At 39.3% G+C, this 22,241-nt stretch overlaps 1 protein-coding gene across 1 annotated transcript in view; it reads left to right on the forward strand.

Moving 5' to 3' along the window:
- Positions 1–1,897: 1,897 nt before the first annotated feature.
- The window catches only part of CREB5 (cAMP responsive element binding protein 5), a gene marked incomplete at both ends in the record, with an annotated part of 209,954 nt that continues 189,610 nt past the window's right edge, over positions 1,898–22,241 (forward strand). The window contains 3 exons of the mRNA XM_080610938.1: positions 1,898–1,963; positions 5,050–5,143; positions 14,047–14,168. Coding sequence (XP_080467064.1) covers positions 1,910–1,963; positions 5,050–5,143; positions 14,047–14,168 — 270 coding nt within the window. The remainder of the gene's footprint in view (positions 1,964–5,049; positions 5,144–14,046; positions 14,169–22,241) is intronic.

Here is a 22,241-nt window from a genome sequence, read left to right on the forward strand (position 1 = left end):
AGGAAAGAAAACATTCCAGGGTTACATCCCATAAATAGAGGTGGATTTAAAAATCAAACTTAGCTGGAGGTTTTGGTTTTGTTTCTGCAGGGATTTGTTTGTTTAGTTAGTTATCTTTCTGCTGCTTGTTTCTTTCAGACAGGATAGCATAGTTCAGAGCATTTTTATTGCTTCGCCTCCGAGGAGCTTGTCTAAGCACAGTCTGGAACTGAAATAACTGAAATTAGAAGTAATTTAACACCTTTAGTTATTTTAATATAAGACTTTATGCGAACATAGTCTTTCATTTCTGATTGTGAGTATCCTATTTCAGTTTAACATGGCTGTAAGTTAAATCAAAACAGGATATGAATAATCTTACAGGAGTAAATTGGTACAATTTTAGTTATTTCAGTTCTAGCCTTGTGTAGATAGATAGGTTAATCCTGACTTAGGGTCCTTCTGACATTTGATTGTATTTGGTGCAATAGATCACTTGTGTCAGGCCAGATGTTAGCAGAGATGTCCACATCAAGAGAATCAGTTGAGGCTAATTATTGCCTTTAGGGGGTAGTGTCCTCGTGGAAGTTAAAGGGCAAATAAAAATAGAAATTCTTAATTTCTGGATTCTGCTTCTGGGAGTCAGCAGAGCCAGGTAAAGGGTGCTCTGTGCCCTGCTGCCTTTTTTTTGTTATTTTATTTTATTATATTTTATTTTATTTGTTTTGCTTGCAGGTGTTTGTAGCAACTCTTCTGAAATTAAAGCTTTTTTAACAAGTGTAAGTGTGGTGAGGCTATTCCTGGTAATAGGAAGTAACGAATTGTAGTTTTACAAAAAGGACAACAGGGTCAAGTAATTTTAGCACTTGTCCTGCCGATTTTTTGTAGCTTTAAAACCAAGTTCTGCTTCCCCACTAAGGTATTTGTCTTCGTTTTATGAAAGAATACCACAAACACAACAGGCATTTGACAAAGTGGGGCTGCGGAGAAGCTGAATTTTAAGGGAATTTAGAGGCATAATGCAGAAGTCATATGTTGTGCTCTAAGGTAGGTCAGTTGCTATGTTCTAGCTTGTAAGGCCACTTGTACCAACAGGCTCAAAACATTTCTGAAAGAAGTGACTTATTTATTTTACATCCTAAAATCTTACTAAAAAATGATTTTGTTGATGCTGGTTAGGGACACTGCCATAATATGGACACAAATTCAGCTGTGTTAATGTGTTCAGAGGGTGAATGTTTTCTCTTTGGGTTTCATTCAAGACCTGGGAGTTCTCCCCCAGGCTTTAGTACAAGGTTACAGGACGGGAATTGCCATTGGGAAGCTGAAGTTTTAGGCAAAACTTCATTTTTCAAGCTCCTGAGGCTCTAGTTGACCTTTTAAAGGATGGGGATGAAGAATTATCTTGTGTGTATAGAGAGCATGTATGTAATGTGCTGAAGTTATTAATATCAAACAGTACAGATGAAGAACTTCAAAAAGTGGGTTCTTTCTTAGAAGTAACCTTAGTGTCTGGTTTTAATGTTGTTCAGCAGGAACTGAAGGAGGAAAGGTAAAAACCCTTAATCTGAGATATTTCTGAGCAGACACGGTCTTATCTAATAACAACACTGAACATATGTTTTTTTCTGAGGCAGATTTCTGCTGTGAAAACCTAATAGGGTTCTTTTTTTTCCCTTCCTTCAAAGTAAATATGTGCTCAGGAAGAAGTAATAAGAACTGAGACTGCAGGGAGCCTGCCGAATATTAGCAAATTTAGTACTCCAAGGATGAAAACTTTGTTCTAGTCTGTTTGGGGAGTTTGAGATCAAAGCACAAACTGTGACGATTGTATGTTGCATGTATGTGTGAAGTTTAGAACGTATATATTCATAGGTTCCCTTTCTTTCCCCCTCCCCCTTTTAACATGTAGATTTATGAGGAATCAAAGATGAACTTGGAGCAGGAGAGGCCTTTTGTCTGCAGTGCCCCAGGCTGCTCACAGGTGAGTGGAGTCAGCGGTGATATTAATTGAGTCCTCAGCACTAGCTCTGGCTTGTATAATGCCTCCTGATATATTAACACATGTCTAATAATAATGTGTGTGTTGGGTTTTTTTTCAAGTCTTCCTCCTTTCTCTCCCTCTGTTCCCTCCTTTACCCCACAAGATATTACAAAATATTTAAAGCAAATACAACAGATAGATAGTCAAAAGTGAGTTGGTGGAAGTGCTTCTCCAGCTGCCTCTGTGCCTTCCCTCATCCCCAGGCCTAATGCTTCAAGACAGGTATTGCAAATTCTTTTAGTGGCTAGCAAGAGGGCAAGAGAGGACACACTAGACAGGGCACATTTGTTTGTCTTCTGCTTAGATGTATGATGGAATACACTATGTTTCTTACTGGATGTGGTAATGCTCCTGCTTTTTCTTTTTGTGTTTGTTTAAATACTTAAATACAATTCCTTATTAGCCCCCCCCTTTTTTTTTTCTTCTCTCTGACATCTCCCTACAAAATATTCTGTATAGAAAATGCAGCCTGTAGATAAATTATGCCCCACCACGTACATTTGGGATTCCTGTTGACTGGTGATCTGCCATGTGTCTCCGAGGCTATAATCTGACTTGTAACAGTAGATGTTTAACGATCTTAAACCCCTGAATTGACAAGGATTTACCTGCTAAGATTTTGAGTTGGGATTTGTGTGTTGTTTCAATGATTTTGCAGAGGTGAGGGAAGTTTCCCCCCTGCAGCAATGAAGGAAGTTCCACATGTGGCACTTCTCTCCCTAATTCAGATAAGTGACGAGTTTGTGAGTAAAATCTTCAGGCAAGGGCTTTTTTGGGCTTTTGGCACAGGCTTCCTGTATGCATCTGATTCAAGCAATTTAGCCTACCCATTTCCCAGAGCCCTCCTCTCATAATGAGGGTAATATTTTCCTGCTTTAAATGTATGTTGGGAGTTTTCAGCTGGCTCATATTTTTACAAGACTTTAGGTTCTTCTGGTGGAATTATGGGTGACTGTTACTGGAGTTTAGATCCTGATTTTGCCAAGAGCTGAAATAAAGAAAGGGAGAAGCCTGAGATCTGGTTAACAACTGGATGAGAAGCTTTACATTAGAGTGCATCTTTTGGACTGTCCTTTTGATTGAAGATCTGTCACTTCAGACCTTGACATGCAGAACTAAACTTTCACCGTTCTGTCACAGAAGTAGAATTAAAGTGTTTGAGTTTTATAGTCAAGTTTTATTTACCTTTTTGTTGAATCTTAAACCAAACTTCCACTCAAATCAGTGGTCTTGGGTGTTTTCATGTCAGCTATTAATTTCCTCAGTGGAGGAGAAGCTGATCCAAGCAAGTTCATTTAGGTGTTCAGAAAAGAGGAATGGTTGTATGCTGGTACAATCTGGAAAGGCAAGAAGTGTAGGTGAAAATAATAATTTCTCATTTCAAAATATGACCTCCATTTATTGTAAATGAGGACTTGACAGAAGTGGACAGTGTAGTGCTGCTATCCAGCTAAGCTGTCTGGTGACTGGCTTCTCTATCAACCAGTGCAGATGTGTATTGAGGGCTGAGGGAGCTGACCTTCTGCATAAGGGAGAAAGTAGACTTGCAGAAAAGTGAGGAGTCTGGGCTAAAGGAACAGCTTCTCCTCAGTTGCCGCATGCCGTCTTTTAAGCTGGCTGATTTCACCCTGAAGACAGAGCGTGGCATCCGTGAAGGAAAAATCCATTTCCACAAGAACAAAACATGGGTATTTTTTTTCCCCTCGCAATTTCATTGAGCAAGGTCTTTCACATATTCCTTTTGTTCTTAACATAAATTTCTAGTGCTGCATTTCTTCCAGATGAGTAAGCAATGAACCAGGATTTCACAGTGAGGAAAAGGTCTTTGGGATTTTTTTTTTTAATTTTTTTTTTTTCCAGAGTATTCATTCCCATTATTTATGCTGCTTTGTCTATGGGCTTAGAGAGATTTTCAGAAGGTGTAACACACTGCAACTATTTAGCCACAAGCAAAGTCACCGAGCCAAGAACATACTGTGTTGAAAGCATTAAGTCACTTTAACTCTGTTGTTGCCAGTTTTCTGCAGCCTCCCGTGTACCTGTTGCTTTAAAAAGCTGCTTTTAATTTATTTTTTTTTCCTCAAGCCTTGGTGAGACAGGTTTTGGCCTTTTGCTACTCCTGAAACAACCTTGCTGAAAGTGTTACAGAGCAGAGGTCTGTGTATGCACCTCCTGGTGAAGGAAACCTAACAGAACCAGTCCGCTCCTTGAGCCCAAGTGCTTGAACATTTACTCAAGCTTATCTCTTTGTGTTATTCAAAAGCAGCTATGTGTTATTATCAGACTGTAAAACAAGCTTAGCACACTGATTAGTTTCTTGCAAAGCACATCTCTTCACCTTCTCGGCTTGACAAAGGAAAAGAATTTCATTTAGTATCATAAAGGGTCATAAACAGTTGTCATGTCCTGAGCACCATTGCACTGCCACTTTGAATCAAGTCAAAGTGTCAGAGGTTTCCAAAAGATGCATTTTGCCAGAATACTTTTGTATAGGGAAAAGCTGGCTTATTTGATTATTTTTATTGCTGTTCAGCAGCTACAGATTGCAGAAAGACACAAAAGCAGAAAAATCCAGTAAAGTGATTTAAGATATGCTGCATTACTTTGCTTTTGCCGTGGGCTAAGAGCATATACAACAGCAGTTATCGCGGATCCTCAGGCACGTGGTGACTTGTGAGGCTGTGGTAGCTGGAGCGGGTGTTTGAGACCCTTAGAATTCAAAACTTGGCCTGCAACCTTTTCAGGCAAATGCATGACACCTTGCAGTTTGCAACCTCATAGAGCACTGCAGAAAATAAATTTCTAAGTAGAGTACAGTGATTTGTTACTCATGCTCACTTGCATTTTCAAATATTCTGTTCCTGGTGCCGTTTGGACACATTTCTAGCTGGATACATTTCTTTCTCTCTCTCATTTTTAAATTCTGTCCAATGCCAAAAGTTTATTAGAGAATTAAATTCTTCTTTGTTTTTTTTTTCCTTTTTTTTCTCTCTTCCTCTCTCTCTCTCTCTCTGTTTGCCTGACAGCGTTTTCCAACAGAGGATCATCTGATGATTCACAGGCACAAACATGAAATGACTTTGAAGTTTCCTTCAATAAAAACAGATAATATGTTATCAGGTAAGAGGACATGAATTCAAGAGTCAAGATAACTATTCAGATGATGTTGAAAGCATGGCTCCTATTGGAAAGCTACTGGCAAAATACCTCCAAGATTGGTTTCAAAAAGCCTCAGCTCCAATTAAATAACGAGTAGAGATGGAATAGACTAGAATGCCTATCTCTGACAAAAAGACAGTTGCCATTCTTATGTCTTCCCACAGGTTTGGCATGAGAGGGAGAGAATTCTCATTGCAGAACCTCAGCCATGCTGGCAGCTCTATCACTGACTCCCATGTCAACATGCCAGTGAAATATAGGCACTTCAGTGCATGTCACCTGGGAACCCAGCAGTGAGCGTGTTAATGAAGTGCATTTGTACTGTTTCTACAAGACTAGCTACTTAAGTTTGACAGGCTCACTGCTGCAACTGTAATAGGCCACATCATATGAGCCACCTTTATTGTGGCTTAAGACCTGCCGACTGTAAATAGCCACAACCAGAAAGGTTAACCAGTGGGTAATATCCAGTACTTTTCCCCTAAAGGTAACTAACTGTCTCTGCACTTCCCTCATTATACGCAGAGGTTATGTGGTACTATGTGCAATCCTTCAGTTTCTTATGTAGGTTTTTCTTATATAGTCTTTCCATGCTCTTTTCTGAGTAACCACACATCAGTGGCTTGCTGGCATTCAGAAAGTGCTGGGGAAAGTCAAGCTAGCCTTAATCTCAATGCTTCTCTCCTCTCGTATTCCTTTTCCTGTTGGATACTCTTTGGGCTATAGTAAACTATTATTAAGAATAAAATCACTGGGATTTTTCAGGTTTCAAAGTAAGTGTAGAAAAAAACCAATGATGCAAATGTACGTATGTTAGCCAGTGTTTGATATTTATCTTTTGAAATGGGCTTCTTCAAGGTAAATTGTGCCATTTTAGGTGCAAATACATGATGACTAAGGGGTCTTCAGCAGATTAACGCTTTTATGGATAAACAGCTTCCATTGTAGTTGAAATGATACTTGTGTATCAATGGCTTGCACATATTAGATTTTGTGTGTGTGTGGGTTTTTTGTTTTGTTTTGTTTTGTTTGTTTTGTTTTGTTTTTCTAATTGGAACTTTAAGAACCACTGAGAACTCAAACAGACCTTGTTCCAGATATAATTTATTTCTCTCTTACACTTATAAATACCATAGTGGACTAAGTTTAGAAAAGGACAGTACACAGCACATTGAAGAGTAGGGGATGTAAAGTGCCTGCGTGCCAGCTATGCCCACAGAATCCTGTGTCTGCAAGCATGAGTGAGAAAATGCTGCTCTTGCACGTGGCCATGTCCTCTGGCAGTGAAACTGCTTGAGGACATCTATGCTGTGGGCACATTCACCCTGTGAAAGTGCTGGCTTTTGTTACAGCTTTCTGTTTGGCAAGACTTTTGCTCGGGGGCAGTTTCTGAGGAGTATATTCTGTCATCAGGAGTCCCCTGGGTAGAGTAGCTCTGTTTATGTTTGACAACTTCTATGATTTAGCTGTCCTGCTCATTCCAATGGGTTGCTTTCCCAGGCGAAAGGCTTTGACTGACTTCCACCACTATGGCCATTACTGGAGTCCCTAGACCCAGAGTTAACTAAGTATAAAGAAATGCATAATTTTGTGGCCAGAAAGGTTCCAAGATTGCTTCTGATGGATGTATTCTTTGTTCTTTCTGCATGACAATCCTCTGTAGTAATAAGAGAGTAAAAAGCTGCAAGTACATCTGTGATGGCCTGGCAACCTGGTATCACCATGCATTGATTTTTCTTCCTGTGTTTGTTTCGTTGATTTGTTTGACATTTTGCAATCCTTAGTTTGGAAGCATCATAGATCATCTGCTCTCTGCAGGGAGACATTGAAAAATAGTTGTTTCATTACCCACCAAAACCCTGGGGAAATCTAAATACCTTAAAGTTTAAGATGTTTTATTCTTGGATTTCATAATGAAAAATTAATGATATATGGGGAAAAGAGACAGACTTTTCTCTTAGACATTTGTCTTCATGTCTTCCTTCTTGTTTTTTGCATTTTTGCTTATTTGACTTTATTTTCTTTTTATTTTTTTCTGTCATAAGTAGGTTCAAAGAATTGTAGCAGCAATTGCCCTGTAACAAACCAGGTGCTGTGTGAGCGTGGTGTTTTTGAACCCTCTTTTCGTTAAGCTGCCTAGCAGCCAGACTTTCTCCTTTTCTCCAGTATGTTGCATACTATTTTATAATGTGTTGTATTTTATCCAGTCATTATTAGTAATTTTGCAAAATAATGGGCTGTATGCATTCCAGTGACCGTTAGAATTATCTACTGTTTCCAGTCTGGAGTCAGCATAATATCATTAATATTTAACACACACTAAGCATGTCTTCTATAAACTATTATTGGAGGTAGGCGCTAAAACTGAGGGTCTGTTGGTCTTGTACCAACATCTTAGCAACTAAGCAAAAAACCACTTCAGAAGTAGGAACTCATTTCTTGTGTGAAAGCTGTGCTCAGGTCTGAAATACCAATTTGTGAGAGGCAAAGTTATATTATATGTAAAGTTACATGTTAGGTAGGTGGAATTAATGTTTAATAAACATGATTCTGTAATCCAATTGAAACTATTGGTGTTATGCTGCTTTATCAGGTATGTCTACCCAAGAGTTGCCTTGTTATCAGTTAGCTCCGCTATATGTTCTTCCATTTTTTCATGCTGGCTGAAGAAGAATGAGTTTTATTATATCTGGTGACTCTAGAACTAATTCAGATACTCCAGGTACCAACATACACTAAATAGCTTTCTGTTCTCTCTCTGTAAATAGAAGGGAAGTCTGCCAAAGGCATTTCACTAAAATGCAAGTGATTTTTTTAATTGGATAATTTGACATTAATTTTTTTCTCTCTCTTTTTTTTTTTTTCTCTTTTTTTGAATTAATGTTATTTGTTCCTTTTTTTGTGCATGGTTTGTTTTTTTTTTTTTTTTTTTTCCTGTTAGAAAATCTTGATATAGGTATGATGGTTTCCACTGATGGTTTCCATTTCCATCTTTCCTAGCCAAAAAAGAGCTGTTTCAGATAACACAGAATATCTTCTGTAAGTTTTGCATGCTAGTCATCATTGCAGGAAACTTTGTAGCTAGGTTGATGATATAAACATCATCTTTTTGCTGTTGTACTAACTGAAGATTGCGTTGCTTTGAAACTCTGTAATACATTGTGTGTCAAAGCTTTTTTGTTTTAACACTGAAATAATGTGTTAGTGCCTGTGGGACAGATTGTTCCTTCCAGGTAAGGACTAAAAGCCACATGGAACTGAACTTTGGGATCTGTGGATATTGGAATTCTTGTGGTATCAAATTTGGGAAGTGGTGATACCATACCATTGTTGGAGTGGGGGAAGTCCTTCCAAAAGTGCTGCTAGCAGATGCAGAATTATCTATACAGAAACCTTCTTTTTTCATGATACTATTTACTGAAATCTAAACCATTCTAGATTTTTGGTTGTAAAGCAGACTGTGGAGATAGAAACATCCTTCTCTAGATGAAAAAGTGTATGTGCTAAAAGTAGTGCAAATGTATTACTTTTCCCAGGTAATACTTGTGTCAGTGAGGTAACATACATAATCTTTAGTTTGCTAAATTTTTTCCTTCTTGTAGTTTACTCAGGGAGGTTTATCTAGGCATGAATTTTGTGGAATGCAAAATGATTGGATATAAGGACAAATAATTTTGTTTGATTTCTTGTTTGCTTTTAAAATTCAACTGATCAGGTTCTGAGTAACCAGAAGACATTATGGATATGTAGGACTCAGTATGTATAGCCCCAGAAGAAGTCCAACCAGTACTTCAAACAGTCCATCTTTAAGCTCATTTGTGAGCCTCTGGGTGAGGGCAGTCCCACCAGGTACAACTATGTGCACCTCTTATTCATCTCCTCTTCCATCATCTGCTTTGAGGTGTTGTGACCTTGAGCTTCTCGTTGCACTTGGGTAGTAACCTGTCAAATTAATAAAGAAATTCTCAGGGCATTCTTTTTTCCTTGTGACTGCTTGATGGGCAGCCCTGCAAATTTCAGTTCTAGCCCTATTACTCTGACTTTGTTTTCATTGTATGAAAGTATAACATGGGTAAATATAGAACTTCAATAGAGCCCACAGCTGAACAAGCCAAATGCCTGTTATTACTGCACATCAGACTAAACTTTTCTTTTGAAAGATGAAGAATCAAGTTACACACCGTGGAGCTGTGCTGTTGGGTATCTTTTCTGAATTGGAATTCTATTTTTCTTTTTTTAAATCAAAGCTTATTTCACGTAACTGTCCTTTGGTTCTCCAGGGAGTTTTAACTGGTATCATGCATTAAAGTTTTCATTTGTGCTTTGAGGGATTAAATTCTAGGATCTAAGCTAGTTTTACAAAATGCATGCTGGATGATTCAAATAAACTCTCTATATAGCAAGCTAATGTTGCATTTCCTGAGCTGTTGTTTTCAAAGCAATATATTGAGATTGATTGTCCTTTCTGAGGCTATTATGTCTGTAATTACACCACCCCACACCCACCCCCCAAGAAATTACAATGAAACCCCCATGCAACACCAAGCATAATGAGTATATAATGGAATCTTTTTACTTTACTGAAGACTTCAAATTCCCTATTGCCTTACAGCATATATTTTTCAACAGGTCTAGAAGATCAGGCATCACTTCAGACATTGAGGACAGGTTCTCAAAACAGTCAGCAGCCAAAGTACACTCAGTATATCAGATTCTGGTCAGAATCAGATTGCTGAGTGCCTCTGAAATCCTCTCTTATAAGATACAGTAGGTTAACTTGTGATCTGCACAGGTGAGATCATTTGATCTTGCTCTGGGGCTTTTTATGTTATCTATTTACATTATTGATGTTTATTTAAACTCAGTGTTTCTTGCAGCCTTTCTGGACATGACTGTGTCATTAGAGAGGCAAATTATTCACCTAACTAATAGGCTGAAGAGAATATATATTGCGTAGTCTGAAGCTTGACTTGTTCTGTGTTCAACTTGGTGGTAAAGGCGAAATACATGTTAACTTCCTAAGTGTCAGAGGACATAGTTTCACTTGTGAAGTGACAGTTGGCTAAAGGTAGATGCCTCAAAGCATAGTAGCAGTTGGGGATGGAAAGATTTTTACATGTCGAAGTACGGGACTGGGTTTGAATGGCTGGTCAGTATAACAGCCAGATACCTATGGTTAACCCAGGCAGACCTTTATCCTAAGCTGCCCAGTCCAAAATGCAGCTTGTGACATTAAAAGTCCTTGGTTGTATGGGTAACAGTGTGCCTGCAGGACTGCTTCTTACAGTAATGTGTGTCCTCAGCAGGAATGCTGAGCATGGTGCTAGATCAATCTGAGTTTTGGTCCAGTTGGGTCTGACATATCCAGTTGCTGAAGTACAACAAATCAGAGCCCTGTTCTCAGTGAGTCTGCAACAGTTGTGGGCGCTGGTGATAGCAACAAAAGGTTTGTTTGTACCAACAGGGAACAGTGAGGTCAGGCACAAGCTGTTGGAACTATTAATGCATTTTTAAGTGCTGAGAATTAGGAATATTTTATTAATTCTAGGAGACCTGAATATGCAACTTATGCTAGGGTTTCCTTTGTGATACTGTTCTCAATTAAAACACGAAGGCTTGCCTAATCTAGGTTAAAGGGTTACTGTGATGTTGAGAGTAATATATTCTGCTACCCCTTTGCTCACCTCCTGCAGGAGAATGTGTTTTGCAGAGGCAAAATAGTTGGTTTCCTGGGGAGCAAAGAAAGCCCACAGACTTGGTATCTCTAAAGTCCTGAAATCAGCAAGTGCAGTGTGTGTGCAGTGTGACTACTGTAATATGTAAAGTCTCAATACTTGAAAGTCTGGATCTTTATCAGTTCTGCTCTCATACAGCACAGAAGTTTTGTGGTTGTTGAAGGTGGTTTCTGTGGATGTTGAAGGATGAAGTATTACAAAGTAGAAAGGCAGCTCTTGTTTTGCATCTGGCTGAGCTGGCTTCCAGCAGATCTGTAGATGGAGTTTAGGCCAGGTGGTTGGTGGTGTTCCCTTCCCGACTGGGAGGAAAGAGGGGCTGCCCGTTTTAACGAAATTTTCTTGTGAATTCCTGTCACTGCATTCTGGATCATAGAAACTACAGTAACCATATGGGGAGACTGAGGTAGTAATTTAAGATCACCATGTCAATATGTAGGTGGTGTAAAAGGTGTCATTAATCTATCAGTGCTGATGCTTTTAGATAATAAAGTAGTGGATTGGAAAGATCAGCTGTAGGCAATACATATGATTATCTCAGACTGCTTTTAGTGCAGAAGATACACTTTCACCATGTACAGAGAAAAACTGATGAGGCCTTTGTGCATTTTAAGTCACATTCTTGCTCTGGGTTGCTTGTTTTCACTGTCACTTCACTGAGATAACTGTTTTTTTTTGTCTGTCTAACATTCATGAAATAGATGCTGAACAGATCTGGAACTTCAGGTACAAGTGCCTGAGCACAATCTTGTTACCCATTAAGATGCTTCTGACCTAATATAGCTGTGTAGTAATGCTTGATTTCAGTATCAGCTGTGCTCCTTGATGGAAAATAACAAAACATTATCTATGTTAGTGTATTCTCTTCTGTTCTGTCCCCAGATTTTTGACTCTGGAAAAAATTAGGATTTTTATTTCAGTGAAAGTGGTGCCATCAACTTTTTTATGAAAACCTGGTTTCTCATTTTGGTGATGAAATTGATACCTTGCTTATTTGATATAGATATACCACTTCTAAAAATAAAACGTTTCCTGTATTTGCCTCACATTCAAATAATAACAAACCCTTTATGTCCAGGGAGGCTTGGCAATGATTCTCTTGGTTTTCCTACAAAACAGTTGTTTCATTCACTAAAGTAATATTTAATCCTTTTTGAAATCAAATATATTTCTCCTGCTTTTTAGTGCACTTCATTTCCAGCACAAACTCCAGTCCAAAGGCCAAACACAACCCTGGTGTAAATCTACTGAGTTCAGTGAGGTTACCCTAGAGATTAGTTTGGCACTGCTATGTTTAGGATATGGACCTGTAAAGTGCTGAGTGTCCTCAGCTCCCATCAATGTCAGCACCTCGTTGACTCAGCTCCTTGTGCTAAGTTCTTTCAAGATTCTTGGAAAATATGTTTCTGACTCTGGTAACACAGTAGTTAGCTGTGAAAACTAATAGACAAATATGTGTGCATTCCCAAACACTTGAGTTTTGTTTCCCTTAAGCTCACAAGTAGGATGCTCAAGCCAAAAGAAATAAAGCAGAATTTTAACTTTAAGTACTTGGTTTTTATGTTACATCAATATGTTCCATCAGGAATATAAATGCAAATGGGTGTGTCTGCTCATTGATTACTTGAGAAGCTCAAACCTGTAGAGCCACACCTGACACAGGTGGAAATTGGCTTCATCTGGTTTTATAAAGGAGGAGGCAGTGAAAACTGTCTTTCTGTTTGTATGTGTTGCTTTTGTGCTGCCTTTTGTTTAGGGGTTGCTGTGTGTTTCTATGCTGATCAAGGGAGAAACATTCGAACTTGACCCAGCTTAGCTAGGTGCAAGAAACCAATTTTTTCTTCTCAAATTCAATGAAGTGGGAAGATTTTTTTTTCTGAGGTCAGAATTGGCTCAATATGGGCCACTGAGATTAGTACGACAGAGTTTTCATTCTGTAAGGAATGAATTTCAAACAATAGGGTAGCTGTCAATGATTATGCAGAAGATTATTTTTGAAGAGAGTGAATCCAGTCTTTCCATAAAATTAGGCACAAAGCAGCCTGAGCTGGAATGGGGGCTTGGGAAAAAGGAACCAAGAGGTAAGAAAAGAAGTTTTTTATTATGTTTTTTTAAATGTGTGTAAAGCTGATAGGACCATGTGGACTTTCCCCTGCTTCTGCTAATATGGTTCTGTACTGTAATTTTGAGGGGGAGATGGGGAAGGTGAGATGGAATAGTTAAGAACTCACCTAAGAATGAATGGAGAGCCTCAGAGTTGACCTGACAGGAGTTCCGAAGTTTGGTCTTGAACTTTCACTTCCTGAAGAAGGACCAAGGTCATCACTGAAACTACAGTCCACAGGGCAATGTAGCTCATCTATCTGACAGGTTTTTGAAGAGGTGGGGGAAAACCTTGTGCTTTCTTGAGTCCCTCCTGCCTGTCCTTCCCCACATTATTTCTGAGAAGGCGAAAGAGTTCCTAGAGATGAAGGCATGCATTAAAAATATTTTGACTCCAAATCTCTTGGCTTATGTGTATTACACTTTCAGGTATAAAACACATAAGGATGCTTCTTTGTGGTCAGAGTTTAACATTTCATAGGTTTTTCTAAATGTTGTTTAATTCTTTCAAAAACTCTGTTAGAAGCAGACTTCTCACTGTGGCTAACTTCATGAGTTTTGTGAAGAATGCTTCTGTTTGGGGTGGTTTTCAAGCACTTGAAGGTGTTAACTAACATGTATCTGCAGCAGTTACCTGTGTGCTGTGATGTAAATGTGCTTTGTGATATGCACTGTGCATTGTTTTGCATGCATCTACTATTGAAGGTTTATAAGTAATTACGATGACCACTTGCACACTTTAAGGTTATGCACTTGTGTTATGTACCTTGTGAAAACCTGGTCTGTTGTCTTTCTGGTTGAACGATGAACAGTGCTGCGTGTTTTCGGACACTGCTGGCAAACACTGTCTGTCTGCAGTGGATTGTGATGAAATTCAGTGCTGTGTGGTTTGTTTTTAATGATGGTGTGGTAGGAGTGGGAAGGCATGGAGAGGTTAGCTAGAACCTCTCTTTCCCTGGAAGGCAATTTAATTGTCTCCTCCTCCTTTTAGTATTAAATACCAATGATCATTTCTTGTCATATTCTCAGATCAGACTCCTACACCAACACGCTTTCTGAAGAACTGTGAGGAAGTGGGCCTCTTCAACGACATCGATTGCTCCCTAGAGCACGAGTTTAGGAAGGCACAAGAAGAAGAGAACAACAAAAGGGTGAGTTTGAGCACACTGAACCCTTCCTCCTGTTTTTTATTTTCTTGAAACATTAAAGGACATGTTTCAAGATCGCTATCTGTGAAAGCAGATTGAGCTCTGCTCCCTGGTAGTAACCTTTTGGTTAGAAACTAGGTGGCACTATATGATGTGACATACTTTTTAAACTATTGAAGCAGTTGACAAATATAAACCCCCCAAACCAGCAAAACCTCAGTGTTACATTTCCAGAAGTAACTGTGTTTGCCAGGGTTTGATTCCAAGTCTCTGCTTTTAAGTAAACTATAACACAAACCACACACCTCTTGAGGGAGAGGCTTGGGAAAATTATATCATCTTTGAAGTGAGGACTGCAAACTTGCTCAAATGCATTACAGGGAAATGTGGATTATGAAGGAGCATTTACTTAAGGAAAAAAAAGGAAAAAGAAGTTTTGCTCTTTCCTCTGCAATATGATGGGGCCCTGGATTTATTTGTCATCATTACTGTTTCTGTATTTCTCATAAAGTATTTATGTTGAAGGGAGAAACTTTAACTTGTAATATCTAGTAGATAATGTATCCTATTCGCAATTAGTGTTATTTTAGTTTCAGTATTTGTAAGTTTTGGTTGAATGATATATTTATACAGGGTTAAGTGTACTCTTGTGCCCAAAGTTTGTTAAGGTATTTTGAGGGATCCTAAAGAGCTGTTAAAATTTTCTGGGAATTGTAGAAGAGCTTAATGCACGACGGAGGCCAGCAAGAGTTAATGCATGAAATTTTAACTTTTCAAATAAGATCCAAAGTTCTAGTTGCTTTTGAGTACTAAAACACAAGTAACGTGCAACTTCCTACATCAGCATATTGTTCCATGCAGCCCTCCAGTAACCTGCCCAATGCCTCTCCTTCACAACGTTCCCTTTGTGTTTCTGTTTTACCTTCTCCCATTTCTGTGGCTCTTGGAAATTCCTGTGTAATGTGTCCCCTGCCGTAGAAGTTCCCCAGTTATTGAACAGTGTGTTATTTGGCTCAGTTCTCACGGTAATCTCTATTTGTCTAATTGGAACATTAACCGGGACCACAAACTAGAAGTAGGAAAAGGCTGCTATGAAGCAGCTATGGTGCTGAAGCCAGAGAGTACTTTTTCTTAGCTTGCCTCAGCATTATTTTGCCTTTCAGGGTTTCTGTGCTTCCAATTGCAAGGGCTTCCTCTGTAGGTCCTATTTCTTACGGCTCCTGTGTTGTCATTTTCTTTGCCTGTTGGTGATTGCTATTCAATTCAAAATTCATACATACGAGGCATATGTGCTGCTGGGCTTATGAAATCTGGAGGTAGCAGCATTTAGAGATCTTGAGACCTTCAAAGTAAAGGCCAAGAGGGCTTTTTGGAAAAAAGAAAAAGAGATAAAGTGGGTTGCTGAGATTCAGAATGGGATGCAAGGCTTGTAAAAACAAGGTGGGAAGGGAGACTAGGAGTGGTTTGGCTTTGGCTTTATAAGGAACGGAGTCCAGGGATGGTTTATTTGTGGCTCATAAGGGAAGAGACTGGGAAAGGTAGAGAAAAAGAGGGGAGAAACAGCAGCATGGTATGCTGAACAAAGGAAAGGAGTGTCCAAATGTGAGAGTCCAAGTTTTGGTCAAGGATTGGGAAAATAGCCTTGACTGCCCTCACAACTTTGTGTGCAGGACGAACGTTAGGAAACAGCCGTGTAATGGGATAAGTGTGTCTAATTTTGGATTTAACTTGTTCGGACTTGTGTCTTATGTGCTGCAGTGGGGACTCTTAGGCAGAGTCAAGGGGAACATTTCTGTACCCTGCTACTTCACAAGTTAGAGGATTCCTAAGCAGTTCTTTCTGCATGGTGTTTATTTTGAGCAAGTGGGAGGTGAGGAGAAATCTACTGTGGTAGACTTCTGCGCAGTTAGCCACAGATTGCAGCTCCTGATGTTGCAGAACCCATTTCAGTTTACAAGTGGTTGCTGCATAATCTGATTAAAACCTAGACAAAGGCATCAAGTTTACTGATAATTCCAGTTGTTTGTCAGCCTCGGGAAGTCTTATTCTGCCCTTCTCCTACCAGCCCCTGCAGCTGCTATTGGTGATCTCCAGAGAGCAAACGAGTGATGGCAGGGAGGGAAATCATAAAAATTTAAAAAAAAAAGGAGGGGGTGAAAAAAAAATTTAAAAAAAAAAAAAAAAGAGGAAGTCCCGCTAGCTGACTAACCTGTAACATTTGCTCTGTGTTTCCAATTAATCTGCTGTATGTTCGTTCTTACGTTACCAACTGACTGTCAGATAGAAATCTGAAGCAGCGGGCCCCAGTAGGGCTTTACGCAAATGCAAGAGACAAAGGCTATGACAGAAAGAAACTCCTCAAGCTGCAGATATTGCTAACAAAATACTTCTAACAGCCTGTCCCTAGAATATGAGTGCAATTTAGCTTTAGCTTAATGGAACTACAGGAACTACCGGACCTACCAAGCCTTGCAGACTAAGACTAGCTGTGTGGAAATCTTACTCAGAAAAGTCATCCAAAAATATTTTTGGTTGTGTTAATTTCTCTGGACTCTGAAAGAAATACTTCTGTTTATTTTAGTATATTGCTGCGGCTTAGCACACAGCTTGATGCTGAAATCTTCTAACAGAAAAACACTCTTTCTCTTTTTTTTTTTTTTTCCCTCCTTGAGTCATCCTTTGAAAACTCAAAGGATAATGTTTAATTGGCTGCATTATTTCTTTCTTTTGTTCTTTTTTTTTTTTTTTTTTCTTCTGAGCAGGAGCTCATGGATAATCCATGAGAACTTGCTGTGATTAAGCTGGTTATGTGAACTGGTGACATTCCAAATTAACTACGAAGCACTGAGTGCACAGTTTCAGGAACACCGTGTGTACCTTTTTTTGTAAAGGTAGTATTGAGAAGAAAGCACTTGCATGAATATCCCAGCTTCTTATCTGGGAACAAATAGCTTAACTGCTTTATGCCATATTTGTTCATGTGTAAAGTGGGAGTACTCTATCTTTCTGCTTTCCATACTTGATATGTCCTATGATTGTAAACTCATGTGTCAAGGACCATCTCTCAAGTATAAGTTGGTTTAGCCTCTGCTTGGGGACGGAGTGGATGCAAGTAGTAATAATGCTGGTGACTTTGAGGATCTAAATTGAAATGAGAAAAGTAAAGTTATAAATGGAAGTGAGATTGTCAGTTTGTTTGGCTTCTCTGTTGCCTCTGCCATCAAATATTAGCTGCATACTTGCAGCTTTCTCATCAGCTTGAGAAAGGCCTACTCCTTAAATGCAAAGGATGCTATAGATCACCAACAAACATACTGATAAGCATATGAGAAAGAGGCTTTTTATATCCTCTTGATGGCACTCTTCCTGACATAAGCATCCTATCTGCCAAATTCACCACGAAAATTAGCACAGGTAAAAGCATATCTATATTATATTTCTACTTGGAAAGGTGTAAATATTAAAGCTTTTATGAAGTTGAGGCAGGCAGCAATTGACAGCTTGGCCCTAGACAAAATCTGCAGCCCAAATCAACAAGGCAGGTAGTGCTGCCAGATCAGATGATCATTTTAGCATACTAGTTGCAGGTTTTAGGTTTACACTGCTGGGAGCATTAAGTATCCAAAGCATTTGTAGTGGGTTATAAATGCAAACACATGACCTTTGCTGCTACTGGATAGGCCCTGCTGTTGCATTTTGTTTTGAGTATTGAGGCTGAGAGGATAATGTCAAAGATGGGAAGGGTCAGGATCTGTTTGTGAATAACTAATTGGACCTGCTTCCTTAAAATGCATCTAGCCTGACCTTCCTGCATGAAATGAGAAAGAGTGGAAATATGCTCAGTGTAGCACTTACAGTACTCTGAAATAGTTGAGTATTTTAAATGTGAGGTATTTTCTCATCAGATTCTGCTTATGCTAGAATTTGGATGCATCACTTTCTAAGGCTTATCCTGCAACTTTGAAATCTTCTAGCCAGTGTTCAGTGCTGCTAGGTAACATGTAAACTGTGCAAATGGGTCAGGGAAACAGCTATTCTCAATGCTTTTTGTGGGTTGTTCAGTGTCAGTTCAGGAAGCTCATGGCCAGCAATTCCTCTGCGTGGCTTAATATTCCTGTTCTAAGTATACTATCCCACGACAGCCACCTCACTGCTAGAAAAGCATCTATGAATTGAAGTAGTCCAGTAAAAAAAATAGAAGAAAAACAAATATAAAGCATTTGGTGGTTGAATAAGTCCAGTCTACACAATGATCAAAAGCCCAAATATCCAGTCTAATTGTGTTAAACAAGGGATGATGCTACAGTCTGATGTGTATGTGAAAGGTATAAATTTGTGCTGAACTCAGTGACTCTCTGACTACCAGGAGAGAATTCTTGCAAATGTTTTCTGAATGTCATCGCTCTGTGCTGTAGCCTATGAGTATGGGTAAGATGATCTAATTCAGGGCAAGCTGGAAATGATAGAATCTGTCTCTTGAGCAGTGTAGTTTGGTGAAAAATTTAATGTCATTTCTGCACCCTGTGTACATTGCATAAAATTTAAAGCTGTCTCATAGGTTTTCCCTTCTGCCTTCTGAAAAGTCTGCAGAAAAAACCATTATGGCTTTTGTTTGATTTAAGTGTTTTTTAAAAAGAAAACCTCTTACATTGCAACAAGGAGATAGAAAGTAAATACCAAATCAATTCCCCTAAATCTGATGGAATAAGAATGTCCAAAAAGCATTTCTTCTGTTGCACAAACTTAGTAGGGTTTGCTGCTGGTTTTTTTTAAGCTTAATTTAAATTAATGAACAAAAAAGGGGCTGATACCATTCAGTCATTTCACTGGGGGGAGAGGCAGGCGCTGGGAGACATGCTGCTTTTTTGCATAAGGTGCCATTTTGAAACCTTTTGATTTTCCCAGTAGGAGAAGTTGCAAGAGTTGGATTGGCTGGATATCAGAAAACACTTCATACCTTATTTTAATCTGGTCCATCATTCCATTAAAGGAGAAGGTTCATGAGTACATTTAATCATTGACAATACAGTAGCAGTGCAGTAAATGGGACTCTTGAACAGGAAAGAGCGATATGGTACCCATATATGAAAAGAAAAAGGTATCTGTATGTTGATAAAGCACATCGCACAAATGTTTGGATTTTAGAGGCTTGTATTGTAATGGTAATAGGCTATATAGTAGTGTTGGCAACACACTCTGTTGATGAAAGAGAAGAACAAGGATGGAGGGTTCATTTTGGTGGTTGGCATGGCTGGTGGATATAAAATTCATCACTGGCCTTTTATGAAAACCAGCTCCCTTCCCAAGGAGTGCACGCATCTGACTCTTTCCCCTTCCACACGATTAACATGCAACACAGGGCCCTGTGTCAAGAATATGTATCCATTTTGTGTCCAGTTTTGTAGTAATGCAGGATAGGACACCTGCAAATTGATTTCCTTTTAAGCATGGTCCTGTGGGAGGTGGTGTCAATGCTGCAGTGTGCTGGTGTAGAACAGCATGACTTCTGAGTGTGTGCCTTGCCTCTGCAGCAATCAGTTTTCCCTTGTGAATACTCTGAAACCCTAGTGGGGTCATTGAGAAGAATGATGTGGTGGTAGACATTTCAGAGGCAAGTGCTTTGAAACAGCTGAATTTCACTAGTGAAGTAATATAAATGAACAAACTTGTAAGCCTGTTCCTTGTGCACTTGTGACTCAACTGACAGTCTGCACAGCAGAAGAAAGCAAAGACCTATCTTTAAGTGCTTGGCATTTTTTTTTTTTTTAAATTATGCAAACATAAATACACATCTATGCATCCTCCCTGCATTTGTCTAAATATGATGTAAGGAAGCCCATATTTTTTCCAGTCAAAGGTCCCTCTGACTTCTTATTCTTCCACCGAGATTGAGTGTCTTATATTGTATATTGTAACAGATACAAGATAAGACTAGGAATGATTTATGTTCATATAGTGCTTAAGGACCAGTGTACCATGGTTGTAGGTATTGTAATAACTTCAAGCTGTTACTTTATCAATCAGTTAAGCTGTTGTCAAGGTGATAGCTCAAAACTGTTGAGATCAAAACCCAAAATATCACCCCACATCCAAAGATTTCATTATAGTGTCTATACTCTAAATCATGGAATCATGGAATAGTTAGGGTTGGAAAGGACCTTAAGATCATCTAGTTCCAACCCGCCTGCCATGGACAGGAACACCTCACATTAAACCATGTCACCCAAAGACTCCATCCGACCTGGCCTTAAACACTGCCAGGGATATAATATCTGTATCTGTTAAGATGTGTGCATCTTCACAGCATAGCACTTCTTATGTGTTATGCATTGAAGTAATGTAAGAATACATTATAACTCTGTATCAGAGTTTTTCCAGTGGGTTATTTTGAGTTTTTTTATGCAACAATTACATCAGGCTATTGATCCGCTTTATGGGCTCACTGTTGCTTTATAACCCCCCTTTTTCCTTCATAATTAGCTTCTGCAGCATTCCTATGGAGAAGGGAAATGCTTCGTCTCTTATTTTCTAAGGAGAAACAGGTTCCATGGAACATTATTTTCCAGAGCTCCTTTGTAGTGAGACACCAAGCTCTTGAAGGAATTGCACACAATGGATGAGAATTGCAGGGGAGCTGGGTGCTCTCCACCATTCTACCAAGCAAGCATCTTCCTGTCTCTTTTGGTTCCAAAATAAGTTCAGCAATGTGGCCTCAAAAGATTGATAGATGCCTTCAAAGGCATTTTGGTGCCTTGCTCTCACTGAAATAAAGCAGGAGCAAATTGGTGAGCTACCATAAAGGATCTGGGCTCAAGTGACGTGCTGAAAATTGCACAGGAAGTCTGTGGCAGAGCCTCGGATTGATTCCATATCTCCTCGGTCTCCGCATAGGGCGTCCCGCAAACCATGTGTGTTAAAGATTTATCAGCTGTTGTTCAGTGTTGCTAAAGACAGGAAGAATGCTCTCCTCCTCTCTCCAGATGGGTAGGCTTGCTAGATTTTAACTCTGCTTTTCTTAACTTTCAGAGCTCTGATGGTAGACATGTGGTGGCATGTTGTATTTTATATGGCAGTTCTGCAGTTGGCACTTTAGTCGCCTGACTTTGTGAGTCCTATTTTGAGCATGTATCTATGTCCAGACGCTTAGTTGCCACACTGAACTGTTACAAAAGGGAATCTTTCTGCCTAATGGTGCAGAAAACCCAGCAAGACAACAGAGTTCATATCGTGACCTCGCAGAAATATTCAGAGGAATAGGCTTTAACCTAGGCTCGTTACTGGCAGTTACATGTCTTATTCTCTGCTCGCAGGCAGATCTGTCTTATCTGCTGTAGCAATGGACTGTGTTTGAACGGATTTATGGATTTAGATCCTCGTACTCTGAGAGAAGACCTGATTGCTTTTTTTCAGCAGTAAGTGCCTAAGTCATGCAGAAAGTCAGTTCTTGAAGGCATACGTTTCTGATTGAGCTAAACCTCCCTAAGCATAATCCTTCCATGTTCTTCAGAATTCCGGCTGATGAATCATCCTGCAGAGCTCAGTCAGGACAGTCCACTTTCCTTCTGCTTCTTATTGTTTCTGTCCCAAAGAAGTTGAGTCACCCTCTTGTAATGTTTGGGGTTTTGTTATGTTTTGTATATTTTTGGCTATCCCCCCAAAAAGCAGGCCTGCCTAATTGCATTCTGACATTTCTTTCTTTCACAACCCCATGGCATAGTTGAGCGTTTTTCCTTGGTCTTCCTGTGAATATTTTCAGTGACACAGCTTTCTTGTTGCCAGTTCAGATTTCAGAAACATGGACTGGATGGCACATGATGAAGAGAGAAAGCTTCCCTGTAGTGGCATTTTTATAAGGCTATCTCTTAAGTAAAGTCCCTAAATCTTGGCAATCTCTTTAGAGCATACACTGTGCTATAAAACATGAGCTCTTTGCTCCCCAGAGTGGACTGAAGCCTATATAGTTGGGTAGGTAATCAGATACTGCTGATATATTTCAGAGCAAGGTGCACTTTTACTTTATTTATGAAGATAGACGTGCTGGTGGAGGGCTTAATCACAGCTGATAAATCATTTTAA

Source organism: Psittacula echo (genome assembly GCF_963264785.1).
Source record: "Psittacula echo genome assembly, chromosome: 2".
NCBI classification, from domain to species: domain Eukaryota; kingdom Metazoa; phylum Chordata; class Aves; order Psittaciformes; family Psittacidae; genus Psittacula; species Psittacula echo.